Here is a 21,260-nt window from a genome sequence, read left to right on the forward strand (position 1 = left end):
AATAACTGGCCAATGTTCATATTGGTAACTAATAGAAAGGTTGCAGGAATGCTTTTTTTATTTTATTTACAAAACCAGGGACTCTGGTGGCTATTATATCAGAGTCCGTGTTCATACAGCGTTCGTATCCTTATATACAGGAAGGATGAATGACTGGTCTTATTCAAGCAGGGTTCGATATCTGGTATTTATCCTAGTTCTGCTGGTATAATTCTTCTTTGTAGACATATTTTGACCTCTTAAAAGGTCATTATCAGGATGAGTTAGCAGAGGAACGGATGAAGCAGTATCTTGGTGGCAGTGTTTATAGCACCTCAGCTCAGGTGCTGATTTCTCATTGGTCGAGCCAGTCTCGGGCAAAGTCTAGGATCCTGCACTGATGGTCAGAGTTCTTCTTAAGGATGAGCGCTGGAATTCCTGGCATCCTGCAGACATTCCTGATTTGCTGGCACATTCATGGGACTATTCACAGTCATCCTCCTTCCAGGAGGCATAGATAGTGGTGGTTGGTTGTTTGGTCAATAATTTCGATACTAGGGATAATATTGTTTCTTTAATTGTCTTTTAATGGGCAGTCCTTGCATGATTATGAATAACTCCTTCTTGGGTGTGCAGAAAATCCTTTTGGAGAAGCACATGGTGGTCATTCCAATGTATTTGCCAAGGCATCCTCGGATGGGGCATGTGTAGCGGTAGACCACGTTTGTTTTCTTCAAGGGATCCTGCAAGGGTGCCATTGGATCATTCCTCATTTCCAGGCTGCTGGTCTTCTTGGTTTTGTAGAAGATAACAAGGTTGATCTTCTTGTCAGGATCAGTGGTGCTGAATTTCCCTCCATGATATTCCTGAGGGCTTGTTCATCTTGCTTATACCCTCGATGGAAGTGCCCTTTGTAGTAGATCTTGATGGGCTCTGGGAGGTCAGGGCAGGGTTTCTGGTGGTACAATTCCTCAACAATCTTCTTGATAGATTCCTCGACAGCACAATTGGAGTGCCCGTTGTCAGCAAGGACCTGGGCCATGCATTCTAGCTGTGTGTATCATCCCAAGAGGAGCAGTGAGAGAGGGTCCTCCTGACATGGGCGCTGATGGTGAGGTGCCTATACCTCTCAGGAACTCTCACTCTCTCCATTCATACATGTAGTCAGGTTTGTGGACTTTGTATACACTTTTGTATTAAACTGGTATAAGCACTCCACCATCAGCGTCTCTGTCAGGAGGGCCTTCTCTCACTGCTCCTCCTGGAATGATACACACATCGAACTAGAATGCATTGTCCAGGTCCTCATCGACAATGGACACTCCAATCGTACTGTCGAGGAATCTATCAAGAGGAATGGTACCACAAGAAATACCACCCTGATGTTCCAGAGCCCATCAAGATCTTCTACAAAGAGCATTTCCAATGATGTTACAAGGAAGATGAACAAGCCTCATGAATATCATGGAGGGAAATTCAGCACCACCAATCTCAAAGAGAAAATCAACCTTGTTATCTTCTACAGAACCAAGAAGACCAGCAGCCTGGTGATGAGGAATAATCCAGCAGTGGCCTTGCAGGATCACTTGAAGAAGACAAACGTGGTCGACTGCTATATATGCTCATTCGAGAATCCCTCGGCAAATACATCGAAATGACCACCATGCACTTTTCTAAAAGGATATCCTGTCACACCCAGGAGAAGCCATTCATAATCGAGCCAGGACTGACCATAACAAGACAATTTATAAAAAAAACTATCATCCCTACTATCCAAATTACTGACCATTCAACTGACCACTGCTGCCTACGCTTCCTGGAAGCACTGCATATTGGGAAGGAGAAGCCTAACTTGAACATCACACAAGAACTTTTCTCCTCCCTACCACCGCCCAGAGGATGACTGTGAACAGTCCCATGAACATGCCAGGGAATCAGAAACGTCCGTAGGATGCCAGGAATTCCAGCGCCCATCCCCAGGAACACCTGAGCATTTGCACTCGAGAACTGCGACTATCCGTGCTGGATCCTAAACTTCGTCCGAGTCCGGCTCAGCCAATGAGAAATCAGCACCGGAGCTGACCTGCTATAAATACCGCCACCACTCCTCCTTCAATTCCTCTGCTAACTCATCCCGATGATGACCTACGAGGGGGTCGAAACATGTTGACAAAAGGAGAATACCAGCAGACCTAGAAAAAATACCAGCCTGAATACCAGATGACGAACCGGCCACAACCAGTTATACCAGCATACCAGGAGATGAACCCCACTTGAATAAGACCAACCATTCAGCCTTCCTGTATACCAGTATACATTATACCAGTAGTATACATTATACCAGTCTACGAACCCTATACAAACACAAACTCTGATATACCAGCCACCAGAATCCCTGGTTTTTTAAAATAAAATAAATAAAAGCATTCCTGCATCCTTTCTATTAATTACCAATATGAATTTTTGCCCGTTATTAAATAAATACAGCTAAACACAGCCAAAATAATAATAATAATAATAATAATAATAATAATAATAATAAATGCATTTATATTTTGGTGGTAGGTTCCTAAATCATGTAGGGAATTTGAATTGACTCTTAGCACCAGTGTTGCAGCACATATGCACTGAGGAATAAGGGGTGAGAATTGGTTGACTGGTTACTGGTTATTATGGAATACGAATAATGCAAACAACAATGATGATGATAATAAAAGATCAATAATGTAATAATACTTAATACACTATAAAGAAATACATGACAGACAGAAATATTTAATATTACTATGTTTTCCATTTGGGGGAGTTTATAATATTCAAGTAGGTTCTTAATTTAGGGAACAGGAAAATAGTCATCCTGGTACTGTATCAAAATGAAATCCTCAAAATTGTCTATTAACACAAGAGTAAACTATAATTAGCAATAAATACCTTATCTTCAGCAGCCTTGAACTTCCCTTGATATTTCTGTAAATTTGCAAGAGCATCTTCGAATTCCTGAGATTTTTCTTGAAGCTCTCGCTCTAAACATTCAACCTGGACAGGACACCAACATAATTACCAAAATCATTTGTACAAAGCACAGATAAACAAACACAAGAATATATACTATGAAGAACTATTGTAATAATAATAAATGAAGGTTATTATGGCTAAAGCGCACCAACAAGAGTTCCATTACTTTAAATTTCATACAATAATATAGTACATTTTCTATTTATCAGCACCTTCTCATATCCTCATGGGTACTACTTCATATTTCTTGAGATGAAAGCATGTCAGAAAAAGTAAAACAAGCTGTTCCACCTTTTTTCAACTTTAATACTGAATAACTTCACTGACAGTCATTACATCAAGCTACAATTAATTTATACAAATACTGTACTAGTCCTGAAGACTATCAGGACTCAGTAAAGGTTTGATTAATTGTTAACAGACTGTATTCAGAAATCCTCAGTATTCATCAGATCTCAGAAGTAAGTCCTATTCTGGCACATCATATTCATGCTTGTTTTACCAGAAAATTTTGACAAAGTAAAGAAGTGCTTCCATAAGGTATTGACAATAATTTTTCAAACAGAATCAATGAAAACAAAAGAAAGCTGATGTTAAATGGAAGGTTTTAAACCTGAGGCTGGCATGAGACAACTACGATTGTCCTGACTTTAAAACATCAGCTGCAATGTATTCTTGGCTTCTAGTGTCTTTCTATGAGAGAAAATTAAGCTCTCTTCACAGAAAACTGGTACTAATGGGAGATTTGTATTTAAAGAATAACAGCAAGCAATAAAAATAGCTTTTTTATTTCTGCACCCTCAACTGTGTACATACACTTCAGCATCGATAAAACAGACTATGAAAATGTCAACTGAGCCAAACTGGACAAAATTCTTTATAGGTAGCCTACTATGTATTGTATCAAAGAAAAAGTCCATCTCAAGGCCAATCATCATTGAAAAGAAAATGTTGTTCTACCAGAAGTCAGTTTATGAGTCCATATGCATTCTTAGATAAGTGATAAGAGATTTAAGGCTAGCTATGAAATCCAACAATTTTTACCATAGGCATATATTGCATTCTAGTTTTAATGAAGCTGCTGGCTAAAACAGAAAACCTTCCTGCAGCTCATACTTGGGCAATGCTAACAAGACAGCCCTGAAAGAACTTTGGCAGCCAAAGGGACAAAGTTACGAAGGGATTCAAGAAAAATAAAGACTAAAAATGTTAAGTAAGAGCAAATACCTCAAGTGAACATTAAACTGTTTCTTATGGGATAGTTTATGAACCTGATGGCTATGAGAAGGGTCTCATCATGTACAACCATTTCTTGCCAGTATTTTAAGACTAATTTGAAGAAGGATCTTCCTCCACATGACATGGGTATCCTCTTATATGACAAATGGTGTGCCCATTGGAAATTTTGCTTACTTGACTAAAAATTACATTTCTAAGTCTATAGGTAAAGAGGTCATTCAGAAATTAAAAACTGGCTATGGTGCCCCTTTTGCACAAAATGATCATACTCCTCCCTCTTTGCTCTTGAGTTCCAAAATGAATTTAATACAGCTGCTTCAGCATGGAATGATTCTATGAGGCTAACATTCCCACTATCAAGGCAATAAAAATGGTTTGAAGAATGGCCTCTGGGACAAGAGAATGAGTAATTCTAAGAGTAACATGTAAACTCTTCCAGGTGCTCCACACATCATCCCCATCAACAATCTCACGAGATAAATGTTCCTGAATTGTTGCAACATGATGATAATGATGTTAAAGACTAAGGAGGACAGCGATGACAATGAAAAGGAGCAACAACAGAATGCAACCTAAACAACAGCATTGCAGGCTTATGAAACAGTACAAGTTGTTGAGAGAGATTCTCATTTTAAAAACTTGGAAGTCACACAGAATCATTTGGGAAAGCTGCTGCACAAATCTCTGTCTCATCACTTGTCACTCACCCTGTCCCACGTACCAAACCTTGAACAACCTTCCCCATGGCCTCAACAGCTACTAAATTGCAAAAAATGGCAAAAGTGCAAACAGAATTATACAGGTGTGAATGTTAACAGCAGAACTAAGATCAAAGTGTGCCTGGATGGGATGAGAAAAATACCTCTGCTCAACCAGGCAAACCAGCTGAGTATTGCACATACGCTGATTCACTCACGAAACTGTCGTGCTGACTGGAATGTTGATGAGGGGGGGAGGGGGGAAGACAGGGTAATTAAGTGTACTGGGTGTGCATGAAGAGAAAATTACTCACTCAATCAGCCTTATCTGTAAAGCATGCTTTATCAGCCATGGTCAGTGACTTTTACTTTACAGTTGCATCAGTTCTCCACAATAGGAGGGAGAGAGAGAGAGAGAGAGAGAGAGAGAGAGAGAGAGAGAGAGAGAGAGAGAGAGAGAGAGAGAGAGAGAGAGAGAGAGACTTAGTACAGTAAAATCATTTAAATTTTACAATACAGTACTTTATAGTTTAGAGTTTTTTATTCAAGAGAAAATTGTACATTATGTACAGAACAGCACATACAATACGCTCATGATATAACTGTGTAATTCATGTACAGTGGTACCTCGACATATGAAAGGCTCAACTTACGAAAAACTCAAGATACGAAAGCAAATATGAAGATTTTTTTGGCTCTACATACAAAAATAGTTCAAGTTACGAAAGGTTGTTGCTGTAAAGTCCCGAGATTGGCCCGGACCACCGAGAACAATTTTAAAACTCCCGCACCGCCAACTGAGTAAACTCGCCACCATCCTCCCGCTCTCCCATTGGTTCCTGATGCTAGTCACCCCATAAGGTCCTGCTCTCCTATTGGTCAGCATCTACCCCTGTGCTCTATGTATTCTATTGGTAAAAAGATGCTGTAAACTGAAAACCTTATTCAAGCAATACATTTAATAAAAAAAAACATTAGGTAAAGATAGAATAAAGAATAGAAATGAATGGTTATTATACTGTTTGGTAGTTTCAGTAGTTGAAGAGAGATAATGAAAATTTATGGCTTACTGTGTGCTAGGAAAAGTGATTGCTTGGCGATCGTTCGGTACTCGTAAGAGCTGAATGTAAACAAACGGTTGGAAGTTTTTTTTTGTATGTTTGTTTGTGTATTGTAGTTAATGATTAATTAATAATTATTTGAAATGAGTACATACTGATTATTTATACATTTTATTGGCATATTCTAAGCTTTTAGCTTCTTAGGTTTAGATGTCAGAATCATAGACTAGGCTACAGTAGCAACTGCTAACATAGGCTAGGCTTATTGCTAAGGAACATATGCTAAAGTCCTAATATATGCAGTAAAAATGGGGTTGAACATTACATGCAGTTGAATATTACTCATGTATGTACAGTATTTTGCCTTTTAGGAGTCATATTTCTTCTGTTGGATTGTCGTCGCAACCCTAGAACATGTGTTGTAAGCCTGGAAATATAATTTACTGGGGTGTTTTTGTAGGGCTTGGAACGGATTAGCCATTTTACATGTAAAATACGGTTCAAGATACAAAAAACTCATGATACGAAGGCCGCCTCGGAACGGATTAATTTCGTATCTCGAGGTACCACTGTACTACTACACAGTACATGGAAAGTGAGATTCATCAACAATGTACAGTCAGTCAGCCCACAAATTATTAGCTTAGTTTCTTAAATCATTGTTTGTTATGGAAATATTGTCATATGCAGATGCCAGATAATTTACTTATCAATAATATTTTCTTTCAAAGATGTTTTAACCTTGAAAATTATGGACTTCATCAAGAAAATACACACACTCAAATTAGTTGTGGCAGTTTCATAATTTTTTGTTCACCAGCCTCATGCACGGTTCATGCCTTATTATGTTAATCTCTTTTTCTTTTCGAAGATGGAAGAAATCTTATGTAATGACGTTAAAAAAGTCACCAATATCTTTAGAACATCATGTAATGTTGATGCGTAAAATTTATTTCCATATAGCAAAATTGACGTGAACGAAACGAGGTGATAAAAAACGTCATATCACAGCCACTGGCAATCATTAATAAGTAGATAGAGAATCATACATACATGAATCAAATTGTTTAGAGAACGCAAAAGTTTAGAACATGGGTCTAGAAGTAGAACTCCTCGAAGCACCACAAGAAAGCATGACAATACAGAAGTGTAAATGTTGCTGACCAACATTCTAGCACCTTGTCACGATATTGTTGAACCTGGAATCATGATTAGTTCTACGCCTATGACTGGTGTCTGATGAATACTTTGGATGGAGAGGGAGAGATTTTTAAAAATACACTTGAAATCTTTGACGGATGGGAGATTCAGTTAGGCTTACTTTTTTTTTTTTATCCAGTGAATATGGCACATAGGGAGGGAAACAGATCAACAATGCATGCATTTTTTTCCTCAAAACCTAAATAATGCATTTTATTGGGAGATACTTTATTCACAACGGCCTATTCCCTCCATCACTCCTATACGGCACCACTGCTCCCCCCACCCCCATCTCAGGCTACTCCGACTTCTCGCTATGAACTCCATTGCATGAAAGCATCACTAATGATAACGGTCATTCTCCAATTGTGCATACATTTGTGTTACACCATGTATGATTGTTGCAACTGTCAAAGAACAACCCCTGATTACAGCAGTAGGTTTTTATTATAAAAAAATATCTGAAATAGACTTAAACGAGAAAATCACCTTTCATATTTCTTATCCTTTCAGCTACTTACAAACATATGAAACTAATTTTAATTAATTTCTATTTAGAAGAAATGAATAGCTACAGAAAGATCAACCCAAGAAAGCTTTCCAACGTGTCTGGACGACACAGGATGATAAAAGATAAGACAAAAGGAGAGCATGGCCAATAAAAAAAAGAGTAACTGCAATAATTAAATAAACCAGGTTAATATAGATATTGCTGATTTAAATAGTCTTCATTCAAATTCCACATCCAAGAGTATACTGCTGAAAATAAACCTAGGCTAAAGGGAAGAAAGTTACCCAATATAAAACTATCCAGCAGATAGCCAATTAAATCTCTCCCTGTTCAAATGAAGGAACTCCAGTAATTAAAAACATTCACCCTTAACCTCATACAAATAATTTTGCAATAACTCCTGCTAACAAGTTCATTTCCATACTTTAACAAAATGTCTTCAATAAATTGGTATTTAGGAATGAGTCCGTGCAAAGTTTCAAGTTCTGATATGCTATAAAAAATAACAAAAGTCAGTTCTGATTACAGAAAGAGTAAAATAACATTAGGATGGAAATTTTGCAATAACATATACAAAAGAAGAATACAATGAAATTTTAGAATAAAATAATGCTGAGACAGAGACTTTGCAACATGTACAAGAGGCAACAGATAAACTGAAATTTTGAATAGCAAAAAAACAAGAAGTATTTGAAACCCTACAAAAAGCAATGGATCTGTACATCCAAATTTCAAATTCCATACAAAAATCCTAATTAAATGATGGATTGCCCAAATGATAATCTTAAAGCAACTTATTCTCTGTGGTGTGCTTAGAAGTAAAGCAATATTTGTATATGCATTTAGTCAGGACTACCATAGGTAAAGAGCAAAGGTTTTCTTAAGTTCAGAAAATTTACAATATAAATAAATTCATGTTTCTTTTATTGTACTATAATTTTTACTAATGCCATAGAATTTATAAAGAATTTTACTTTCTAATCTATACTTAGCAACCACAGTGAAAATGTTACATGCCAGCAAAGAAAAATCACCTTTTGAATTCATATTAATACATACCTTATTTGACAAATTCTCATGCTGAAGCTGCAAGTTATTTTTGTCCCGCAACTGCATTGCAAGATTATCATTCTCTTTCTGCATCTCTTCCCTTTCTTTTTCTCTCTCAACTGCCTGCTCATCAAGGAACTGGCGGTTGGAGCGCAACTGACGATCAGCTACTTCCAACTACCATTTTAATAAAAGGATAACAATTAGATAAATGAAATGTCACTTAAAACTATGTTAAAGCATAAGAGACAGGACTACCAAATTTGATGGCATATAAGCACACATTTAAAAAAACAAAAATCTCAAATAATATAGAGGGGTTTCATATGCAGTGCTGAGGTATCTGGTAAGCTAATGTTGCCCCAGACACCATAGACTTCCAGTACTTGCCCCTAGCCAAACTCCACAATGCTATAATATTACTTTTTTAATTCAATAGTATTAGTAATACTATGCCCTGTTATTATTACTACAGCAAATCCAGCATAATCAACAACTTGAGACAGAGGGTTGTAGTAGTGCTTGAATCCTTACATCAATACAGCAGACACACACACACGAACACACACACATACACTGATGCACTATACAGCAGACAATGACTGACACTACACACAGCTATACACTTACTGTGTGTTTGTGCTCTTTCTCTCTCTTGGAGTTCAGCCCATAAGTGCATAGTTTACTTTAACATAATCTATAAGTGTAAACATGCACATACTGAAAATATAAATGTTCAGAGTAAAATTTTTGTGGATATTTATCTCCTGCTGAAGATAGCTTACATCTCTGCACCAGTCAGGTGTGGTCGGAATTCAAAAAAGAAGCAAGCAATCTCGGCTGTACTTCAAAAGTTTTAGTTCTTTGACAAAATTCTTCTTGACAGACAAACCACTAACCTACTGTTAACAATGGCTGATTACCACATTAAGAGAAGGATGGTGGTTATTGCAGCTAAATAATCTCTGCTCAGCCAAGCAAACATGAGTTTCTTACATAAAACCCACCACATTCTTACCTACTCTGGGCTCCTTCCAGGACCATACTGCCACCAGAAGGTGGATCCCTTGCAGGGTTAAGGCTCTCGTGTATCACATGGTTGGAGTAGTCTTAAGGAGAAATTCACCTCTTTAGAAGTGGTATTAATGGACCCTGTGCCTTGTTCAAATAACCCAATAAATGACAATCCAGATATAAAAGTACTACCTATAAATATAAGGAGCTGCAAGTAGCGGACTAAGGGCCTTAGGATTTTCAAATAAAATCTCTACAAATTTCAAGTAATAAGAGCCAAAAATGGAGACTCACTTCCACTGAACTGTGGTTGCCATGTCCTCCAAGAATAAAAAAATCTAAATGAGGTACCTACCGCTCAGACATCATGAATGTGAACCTTCGGCAAAAATCAAATGCGTACTATGGGGTTTAGGCTCCTTGTGAGCTAACTTAACTCAACCGCAAATAAAGAGACATACAACTCTTAAGAGCTATATATGAGTCTTTGGTCCTTTATAAAAGTGTCTCCTCCTCATAACTCACTAAAGAGGTCAAGTCGATATGTTGATAACATCAATCTTACATAAAAACATGTAACTTTAATTAAACTTACTGAAACTCTTACTCTACTACATAATTTCTTGGATCTAACCTATAATTTTGTTGTTATTTTACCTGTAAATTTAAGCTTATAGCATATTCTTTATCACCATTAAAGTTCTCCTTCAGAGGGGAGGAGAAGGAGGAGAGTGTAATAAAGTGAAATGAATATTGAGAATAGCAAAATGTATTGCTGTCATATGAAAATGATTGGAAAGTGAGTGTGGCAAAATACTGACTCTGATGACATTACTCTTTGAAATGATGTCAGACGGAAGAGGAATCTCTTTGTAATGAGATCTATTGCTTAAGGTCACCTTGAACAATTTTGTAACTGTCATCATTGACTCCCACGGAGACAAGCAGGGTCGGGAAATGTAAACACATTAGTTTAGGGTGGAGTTTAAAATTAATGTCTCAGCCTTGACCAAGAGCAAAGACAGGTTGCGCTTATGTTTGTGCAAGGGTGGAAGTAGGTATACTTTCGAATCTGGTTTTAGGTAAATTTCATGGGTGGGGCTATTAGCTATACAAGTCATGAACTCTTCCAGTGTAATGAACTTGTTACATATCAGTGACGTCTTCTCAAGGGAAGTGTCTTGTGAGAAAGTTCACATAAAAAGGGCAAAAGCTTAGCCAAAAAATTGCCGAGGAATTCTAGAAAAAATCATCGGTGTGCCATAACTCATTACAACAAAACTACAAATCCAAAGTGTGTAAGCAAAGGCTTCCCCATATTCACTATGGCACAGGCCACCAGAAACTTAATCAAGTTTCCTATCTCTGGCAAAGTTGCTACAAACACAACAAGGGTATTGTGCAAGAGGCCAACAATTTCCGGAACATAAATATCAGGAAAAAAAATTTAGTGCCATTATGTAGACATTCAAAAATGAAAAAATTCTCCCCTAAATCTCTTGCAGCATCAAACGGCTGAAATTATAAAAACATTCCCAAACAATGAGCCCAAGTCACGAAGTGAGATATTAAAAAAACTACACAATCTGTTCTGAGAGAAAATGGATATTAGCCAGTGCCTTTGCCACACGGTTCATTGCTACCTTTTAAGATTACCCAGGTAACCTGGGTAATACATACATAGGTACGTGTGGACTGTTCCCCTATATAATGGAAGGAAAGATAACTGAGCAATTAGAAGCAGCCAAGCTTGGAATGACCATGTACTATTATTTCTCTGTGTATGAAAAGTGCTGAAATGGGTAGGCATAGATTTATGCACAAGTGTAACTTTGTCTTTTTGTATCTTAAACTTTGTTTCGAGATATCCTCTCATATGACTTTTGTTCCAGAACTGGTTCATATTATTTTATTTTTTTACAATTTATTTATGTGGGATTCCTTTCCTTTTTCAACAGACGGTTCTGAAAACTTCTCTGGAAATGGAGTGTTGATTATAGGAGAGATACTAATGACCTTTTTTTGATTGCCTATCTTATCTGATTGTCTAGTTATTATAGAGAAAAGGGTGGACAGGTTTTGTCAAATCCCCAGGGTTATTTTGGTTTCCTGTTTGAATGATACCCTTTTATAATGGTGCATTGTTTGGAGTTTTCATTGGGTTGTGTTTAGAATCTAAAGTTTCAGATTTTGACTTATTCAGTTAATCATTGTTTTTTTGTTTTGTTTTTTTGAATCGTCTATATATTTTTTATATTCATGGATCTAACATAACCACTTAGGTAGTTTTAGTGAGAGAGAGAGAGAGAGAGAGAGAGAGAGAGAGAGAGAGAGAGAGAGAGAGAGAGAGAGAGAGAGAGAGAGAGAGCAGTCACACAGTGCTATGCTGCTTGTGTCATCATTACCAGGGTACCTCGAGGAGGTAAGTTTTACACGTCTCGTCCTCTCCGAGGGTGTAACATATGTTTTCTGCTATACCTCTGCTCCTTTCGTTTACTCTGTGTAAATTACACTAGAATTACTAATATTAGAGAGCTTCACACTAGTATGCTTTGTCCGTGTTTTATCTGCCAAACCATAGCTATATATTTTGACAGCATTAAATGCTGCTTACATGCAAATACACAAAAAATAATTTTCTTAATATTACCTTTGAAAATGGGGGGGGGTGCTCTTATATGCTATCAAATATAGTAAGTATGTTTGGAAGGACTTTAAAGAGAAACATCACACAAAATAAACAGGAAAGTAACTGAACTGTCAATTGAAATACAAAAGTAATAGAGAATCATGTAAGTCAATATTTTATAATAAAGAATGCAAATGACATGAGAAATCTATGGTACATTTCATAGAAAAACATAAGTAGATGATTAGTCACAATATTTGGGGATCAAAGTAGCCTTATTGTATCAAACCAACAATATTAAAGCCTGGTAATATCCTTCAGCAAAGTATGAAAACACATGTTAGTAATATGGATCACCAAGAAGCATTTGTAAGTACTCAGCAAGCATAATAAGCATAAAATGAAAATGTAATTCAGAGAAATTAAGAAGCACTTTTTTTTATTATGACATTTAGTGTAATTAAATGGAAGCATTGACTAACATGAAAACCCAATCCCTCTTAAGTAATAAGACCAATTAGTCCAGATACCATTTAACCATATCAAAGAGTTAATATTTTCCATGGACTGGCCCACAGAATTCAAATTTTGGTTAATTTATTTAAAGGTTACCCTTTAAAGCTTTAGGACAAGCAAACAAAAAGCATCAAGAAACATCAGCTGTTTACTTAAAAATAAATTAATTCTGAAATGTTCATTTAGAGATAAGGGATATACTACTGTGATATATTAATGACTGTTGCAATACAGGGAAAACTGACAAGACATTACACATGAACACTGCACTTACAAAGACAACTTTACAAAACAAACAATGCTTTACAGTAAACTGCTTCACTTTTACCAATTCAATGTTCAACAAGAAGCCAAACAAAAATTATTATAGAATTGCCTCACTTGATTTTTACATCAAAATACAATAAGAATTAACTGGAAGAGTAGAAAAACTTTTTATACAGGTTTTTCATACAAACCCATTACCTCCTTTACCAACAGTTTGGTTGGGGTACATAGAGTACCACCATTCAAGACTATGGCATAGTAGTGGATACATACTACCAAAATTCCCAACTTTCCCCTTTTCAGCTCTAGGCCTCTTATGATTCGGTTTGAAGGGCTTGGAGGAAAACAAACAGTATTGGATTCGCTCAGGATGGTGGTATGCACTGTCAGGCATATGGCGAAGCAAAATAAATGTTACGGCAGCTATTTAGATACAGAGATTTGGAAATATACTGTATATACATACATGCACACATATACATATATATAGATAAAAACTTTAGTATTTGGAAACAAGTGTAATCTTTCTCTCAAATAGATGAAAAAGAGTTGCATGGCAACACTCACTCATGGTATCAAGAATGGCAACTCTTGGAAGGGAAGTTAGGGTACTGCATTACTCTTTGCACTTCTGGGCAGTAATCATAAAATATGTTGTAAGCTCTGACACTGTTCTTTATTACAATGATAGGTGAAAAAAGATGTAACTAAGAACCAATGCTCTTTTTTTTTTTTTTTTTTTAGAAATACTAGTGTGAAAATGTAAAAAATCTTCTACACAAGTAAAAACCTTTTGCAATTTTTTTTCTATGCTTCTCTTCTCCTGTCTTCTTTCTCTGGTAATACTTCAGTAAAAAGTTCATATGTGAAGAGGAATGATTACACTAGCCATGTAAAGTAAGACCCATTTACTTTTTATTTATTTCATTGCTGAGAAAATTGGTTCAGTAGCAAAAGCAATGTTTATGTTTTGTTAAGCTTCTTGGTAGGAGAGCCCCCTATGTACTATGCTCCATCCTACAAGAGATATCAACTTGCCCTGCATCACTTGACCATGTGACAGAAGGTCCAAAGTCAAAATATAGGAAAGGTAAGGGAGGTCAATAAACCATAAATGGAAAAACCATGTTTTATATATAAAAATCTTTTACTTTAGCCCATAAACTATACTTTACCTGAATCTCAATTCATGTGGAGGGGGGAGGGGGGGCAAATAATGTCCATCTTAAATACACCCCTCACATTGAAGAACAAGTGGAGGCTTTAATACAACAAAGATATGAAAATAAATTCCACACAGTACCTAGAGTCATAATTGTACAAACATTTCTAAGTAAATCATAGATTTGTATGGACTAGTACCTATCATCTACCCTAACAGGGACATTTGAGCAGGTACAGCAGATTACCACACTTAATAATACCAGGGGAATAGAGGATAATGGTGTAGAGGATAATTGTGTTAAGCTGATGATACCCATGATGGAAATGAAGCCTCACAAGACTTTCCAGCATAAAAAATATATTATGTACTACAGGATGAGTGAAATCTGCATATTCCTGAGCTAAGAATGACCAAAAGCTCAAAGTTATGCCTGAAGGATTTCCCCTTAGGTTAGAGGCAGGCTTGTCATTGCTGTTATTGTGCATATTCACTTGTTTCAGTTCTTGAATAATTTCATGCTTTGTGAGATATGTACCTCTATAATTTCAATATGTCATTCTTACTTGCCTTCAATCTTGCTATACTCTTCTCTTCCTACCACATGACTTGCACTTCTAAGTAAATATGATTAGTAGGTTTGAAAGAAATGATGTTATTTTTACAATAAACATTTTCTACAAACCGATTTATCATAACCTTCCAGTTTACTTCCATTTCCCTCACATTCGAGCTGAAGGTTAGTGCAGAAGAATTATCATAACCTTTAGGACCTGTGGAGCACCGACAGGGCATGTGCGGTAGGAATTTTTTCCTTTCAAAATCTTTCAGGTTAGTGTTATTATTATGAACTGTCTGCATGAAGTGCAGCTAATTATGATGAAAGGTTTTGTAAAACATTACATTTACATTATACTGTAACATTCAGACTTCGGAGAATTCCACATCTTCCTGGATCTATTAGTTCTGATGATTGAAGCATTACTTGCTATCATTCACCACAGATAAAAGTCAACAGCAAGTTACCCATAAGCAGCAATTGCACTCACATAAAAAAATGCTAAGAACACAAACAAAGGAAACTTGATAATATACAAAAAGTCCACATGGATACATAAGGATGTATCATAAAGACAGAAGAATTTTTGTACTTTGTTACTGTCCCCATTACCAGTTGGCCTTGCATGGTCTCTGGAATTAATAAGAATATAGGCTACCAGACCATAAAAAATCTTTCCTCACAGTAATACAAAAACTATGACACTGAAAAAAAATGTGTCATTACACTGAAAAATTAGTTAGCCCTGCTAGCTTACCACTGCTCCATGGAATTGATATGAATGCATACTAATAGACTAAAAATATGTTGATATAATAATTAAAGACTACACAATTTTTTCATACAAATAGGTGTTTTAAGCAAATCCATCCACAGCACATATAATGTTTTGGAATGCTTAGCAGTCACCAAGAAATTCATCATCACCAGTTCTACATGAAAAGATCCAGAATACAGGTGCTTTTACAGTGGTTGATATAGCATAAGCTATTGTAATGAAAAGGGTTGGGCTAAGTTATTGCATTGTTGCCGACTATTAGTTTAAATATTTAAAGATAGAGAAATGCTGTATACTGGAAGTTTAATTGGAGCTAATAAGTGAAAAGTGGTAAAGATTGTCTCACAAAAATGTTGAGGAGATTCTGAAAGATACAGAAATTATGAAGAGCAGTTAGTGCCTACTGGTGAGTCCAGAGACAAAAGTATCAGAGGAAAAAAAAAAAAGTCTTAGAACGATCATAACAAGGATTGTAAGCATAATATGATTGTTGGGATTGTAAATATCCTTTCCAAATATTTAGAAATGTTCTGATTAAAAGTAGTAAGTTTGTGGTGAAACAGGTGTAATTTTCAAAAATATAATTAGTTATTATGCAAGTTCTTGCATTCTACTTCCAATAAATATGGTAACGAAGCTGATAGCTGCTTGAAACCCTGAGATCTAGCCAAAGCATGAAGTACCTCTGGTTGCAGTTTTCTCTTTATTCTTTCTGATTAGCGGGACTAAGCACCTGGAATGACTTCATTATGTGCAAGAAAAGCACACTACATGCTGTATATTTGCAAAATATCGTGAAAAAAAATCACATAAAATATTTCAAATAAGTGAAGACCTACAGCATGCAGTTCAGTATGTACAATCTATCACAAGTTATCCAGTCAACTGGATTTATGTACGTACTTAGTTACCAAGAGGTTAGCATACACTTAAATTTCCTTCCTCAAAAGTTTTCAGCAAATAAGTAAATATACAGTGGTATTTACAATACTAATCATGCCTTAAGGGTATCGGCGGCCGGTAATTTTGGTGATATTGGCTCAAATTCGTGAAAATGAGCTATCATCATATTTCCACAGATCTGGGTCCGGGCCATTGGCTCGCATAAGGTAATATCGATACAAAACCTTTTCAATGGTTTAAAGGCTAATTTAAAGGCCACACCTAAGTAGAGAATTAAAGGTCTGGTTAGGGGTAATTTCACTATTTCTATTTGCATTCATTCTTCAAGTATTTTATTTCTTTTCATTGCATTTTGTTTCGTATGCCGTACAATATGTTTTCCTGATAGAGATGGCAACTCTTCCCATGGCTGAGTAATGCGAGCCAGTTGTTCCAAGGGAGAATTTTTATATTTTTTTTATGTAATCATGTATTTATTTTCAATCGATTGCAACACTTCCTCAGACTTTTGGACATCAATTGTGTATTATGTATATTACCAATATGCCAAAAAAGAAGTTTAGTAAGCAAAGGGAAGCAAGCTCTCGCAATATTAAAACTTATCTAGCTAAAAGTATAGACACAGCTAATGTTGTGGCTTCTCATATGTTGCCACCAACCACATGTGCTGAGGAGATGCCAAGTACTTCCTACTACGAAGCTCCAAGTGAAATCTATTATTCCCTTGTACAAATATATCTAGATGATGATGATGATGGCACCAACAACTTTGTTTTGAAGTTATCTGATGATGAGGGGGGGGAGGAGGAAGGTAATTAGCATTATGAAGATGTAATTGCTGTCCCTGATGTAGGTGTTTTATCAGGAGCCTTCAGATGAAAGAGAAGACCAGGAAACGAATGTCTGCTATGCATTCAAGAAAGCAAAAGAGGCAAAGAACATGAAAAACGGAGGATATGAAGGAGGGGCTCATTAGCCTCCTAAAAACCTGGCAGCACAAGAGTAGAATGGTGTTTTAAGATAACCCCCCAAAAATAATAAACTATTTTCTTTAAGTGATAAAGGTTTTTTTTTGGAGGGAATAATATCTCTTATAAAAGAGAGTGGAACAGGTGCCATGTAGGTTTTTCCAGGAAACTTTATATGCTTCTAAAGCAAAATAAATGGCTAGCAAAACTAACTGCGTTTTTCTCAAAACACATTTTTCTACATTCAAAATTGAAAACTCCCTTATTTATGAATGGATTTTAATAATCTAAAATGCAATTTGAATAAAGATAGTGAGGGAACACATCAGCAAATTTATTTTTCTTTTTTCTCTTGAAAATTTTTTTTACCAAGATTTAATATATAATTTTATTGTACTTTTTGTTTTTGCATTTTAAAAAATATTTCTATTAAATAACATACATCACATATTAGATTTTTGAGTTTGCCATTTTGTTTCATAAGAATTCAACTTTCTGCTATTACTTTTTTTTCAAATTGAATAAATAAAAGAGATGTACTTAAAAAAAAATGTTGTTTAAAATGAAAATATTCGTTAAATAAAAAAGGTTCTCATCCAATTCATCTGAAATTTTGTGTGCATCTTCAGTCAAACTAGAGATAACACACCTGTGGAAGTTTGAACACCGTCACTCAAAATTAATCCCCAACCCTGCCGATACCCTTAAATAAGGAGTACTACATTCTAACCAAGGTTTTAATTTTACTCTATATGTGCTACCAGAACAATCACAGTTCAGTATTTTAATACAAAACCAGTAATAGCGGGAATAAGGTACTGCATGGGCACACTGTTATACAGATCTTGGGTAACATTTCCCAGCTCACCTGCTGCGACAAATCAGCTGCTTTGCACTTTAGTTCTTCTACTTCTTTGTCATAGTCTCGCACAAGAGACTCCAGAAGTCTTTCAAGGTCTGCATTTCGGGTCACCAGTTCACCATGGTCCATCGAAGATTTTGTTTTGGCAGATAACACGGCTCGGACTGAAAATTCTCATCACATCAGAAAAATGACTCTAAAATGTTAACTTAACCTTCATTAACTTGCTCCACACTTGATAGGAATGCCGAATTCCCTTCTATGAACTGAGTATGTATTTTCTAAAATACTAGATACGCACATGTTTCAACTCCAACAAATAAATATAAATGAGAGAGAGAGAGAGAGAGAGAGAGAGAGAGAGAGAGAGAGAGAGAGAGAGAGAGAGAGAGAGAGAGAGAGAGATTACCTCTTTCTTTGGTATCTTTAGAAGCTTCCAATTTTTCAGCGTATGATGAAGAGGAAGCATTCTTATTCTCTGCATCCCTCTCATAATCTGCAAGCTGATCTTTAGTTACCTGTCATGATATGAAACACAAAGTCCTTGTATCAACTGTTACAGCTTTAACAAAATGACTTCACTGAAGAAACATATCTGAGGTCCACTTACATGCATCTATTTTATCATATTAATCATAAATACTGGAAAGAACTACAGACAGTGGCAGAACTGGTGAAGATTATGGGCTATATTTGTTACAGAAGGACAAGAAGCAGTAAAAGAGAATAAGTTATTTTAATCCAAATGGTTAGTTTATCCCCTGCCTGTAGCTTTTTGCCCAAGCTCTAATAAGCTATTCCCACACCAAAAATTGCTCAATTTATGCATAGAATGTAAGGATTGAAAAAAGCACTAGGGCCACCAAACTTACAAATTAGGACTGATAAAATGAGGCTGAATGGGTTTACAATCAATATGTCAAGTGGTTTCATTTGCTAATTCTGTTAGAAAATTTATTCATACCTGTAACTCCTGGACTATCTTCTTACTGTAATGTTCAAGACGACTATTTTCATCCTGCAGAGCTCTTCTTTCTTCTTCAAAGCCTTGAATCAAACCTGCCTGATGATGAACATGCATCTGAAGAGATTCTAACTTCTCGGCCATTCTACTCAATTCTTTAAGAAAAGTAGATACTTTTTCTTTGGTGTCCAACTTTGGAGTTTTAAGCATTGTAAAGTCTAAAATAGTCTCTTCTTGGCTTAAAATGGATGTAAGCTCTTTGGTGAGATGGGTTAGATCTCCAGAATGACTAGATATATCTGACATAGAATTGTGATTTTCTTGACACAACAAATGACACACACTTACAGAATTTTGCATCTGTTCTGAAGTATTTTTTTGAGACATGTCTATGAATGGCTCTCTACCGTGACACACAGTACCAACTCTTAAATGAGCATTTTCATGGGGACCAGTCAATGAAGGAAGCCCTTTGGTTTCAGAAATAACACTGTGCATAAAGATTTTCAACATTCCAGCAGATGCCTGAAGGGCAATAGTCAACTCCTGCACTTCTTTTTCTAGACTTTCAACTACAACCCTTTCCCAACGCCCTTTCAGTATTGACATAAGCTGGGGGTAAAATTTTGTTAGCATTGTACGGACCTGTTCATCTTTATCCATGTCATCTAATAAGCCTTCACTCATTACAGTACTGTCAAGCATAGATCCAGAATTACTGACAACATCCAAATCTTCACCATGATCAATGTGAATACTTTTACCAATCAGTGCTGTAGACATGGCATTGTCTTCTGGGAAAGTGCTTAATACATTATCCCCAATAAAGTCAGTTTTACAGTCAGATAAAAAGGAAAGGTCTTTTGCCATCCCCGAGAAGGACTCAGGCTGCTGTAAAGTTGATTCATCTTGTATCTCTAAGTCATCCATTTGAGGAGTTTGAGGTTTTTTAATGTAACTTTCAGCAACTGTAAAATAGTGGAGTAACTGAAGTGCTACATGAGAGAGAAGGCCGACAGTTTTTCTGTACCATTCTCTGTAAAAGAAAATTTTAATCAATTAAAAACCAAAAACAAGTCTTTTCTTATTTATAATTACAAGAAAACAACATCAGATGTAAGGTTAACACTACAAAATGATTAATAGCACACAAAACAACAAGAGTAAAATACAATTAGGTAACTTACCTGTCACTATAGAGAGACTGCAAGTGACGCTGAAACAAAGAATAATCGCACACATTAAAAATATGTTGAAGGCATCAATAAACATTTCATTCTCAATCTCGGTAGTATATTTTCACTTACTAATAAAGTTAAATGAAGTTCACTACTTATTTACATAAAAATACTAACAACAGTAAAATTCACCCATATACGTAGTATAGTACAATATATATGGGCCTCACAATGTGTGCACAAGATATCAATTTATTGCGCAAGAAAATAGATTAAAACTGTAGTTTTCATGGTTTAGCTGCCAGCACTCGTGCCTTTCCAGATTCAAAACCAACTTCTTCATTTAATACTGTTTGAAGCTTGTAAGCAAAAAAAATGCACTGCCATACAAAGCAGTCAATAACTTTGATAATCTCAAGTGGAGCTTAAGTTGAACTTAATTAAGTGCATTATAAAGTTTTCCAGCTATTCCAAATTCCAGTGTGCTAAATGCACCACACCAAAAGAAAAAAATTGGAAGTCTGAAATCTATTGAAACAAAATACCACATTTTTTTCCTAAAACTCATTTTTCTACAAAATGAAGATGACTATTACGTGGGTTTCCAGTGGTATAACTGAACAATGTAAATCTTCTATCTTATTAACTATAATGCCCTCTCTTCTATCATAGTGACTTATTGAATATCAGTTAATATGAAATCTGAG

At 36.0% G+C, this 21,260-nt stretch overlaps 1 protein-coding gene across 1 annotated transcript in view; it reads right to left on the reverse strand.

Moving 5' to 3' along the window:
* The window catches only part of LOC135220476 (A-kinase anchor protein 9-like), a 465,336-nt gene that overhangs the window by 255,877 nt on the left and 188,199 nt on the right, over positions 1–21,260 (reverse strand). The window contains 6 exon segments of the mRNA XM_064257603.1: positions 2,911–3,015; positions 8,763–8,930; positions 18,418–18,575; positions 18,821–18,929; positions 19,376–20,411; positions 20,563–20,591. Coding sequence (XP_064113673.1) covers positions 2,911–3,015; positions 8,763–8,930; positions 18,418–18,575; positions 18,821–18,929; positions 19,376–20,411; positions 20,563–20,591 — 1,605 coding nt within the window.

Source organism: Macrobrachium nipponense, chromosome 2 (genome assembly GCF_015104395.2).
Source record: "Macrobrachium nipponense isolate FS-2020 chromosome 2, ASM1510439v2, whole genome shotgun sequence".
NCBI lineage: Eukaryota > Metazoa > Arthropoda > Malacostraca > Decapoda > Palaemonidae > Macrobrachium > Macrobrachium nipponense.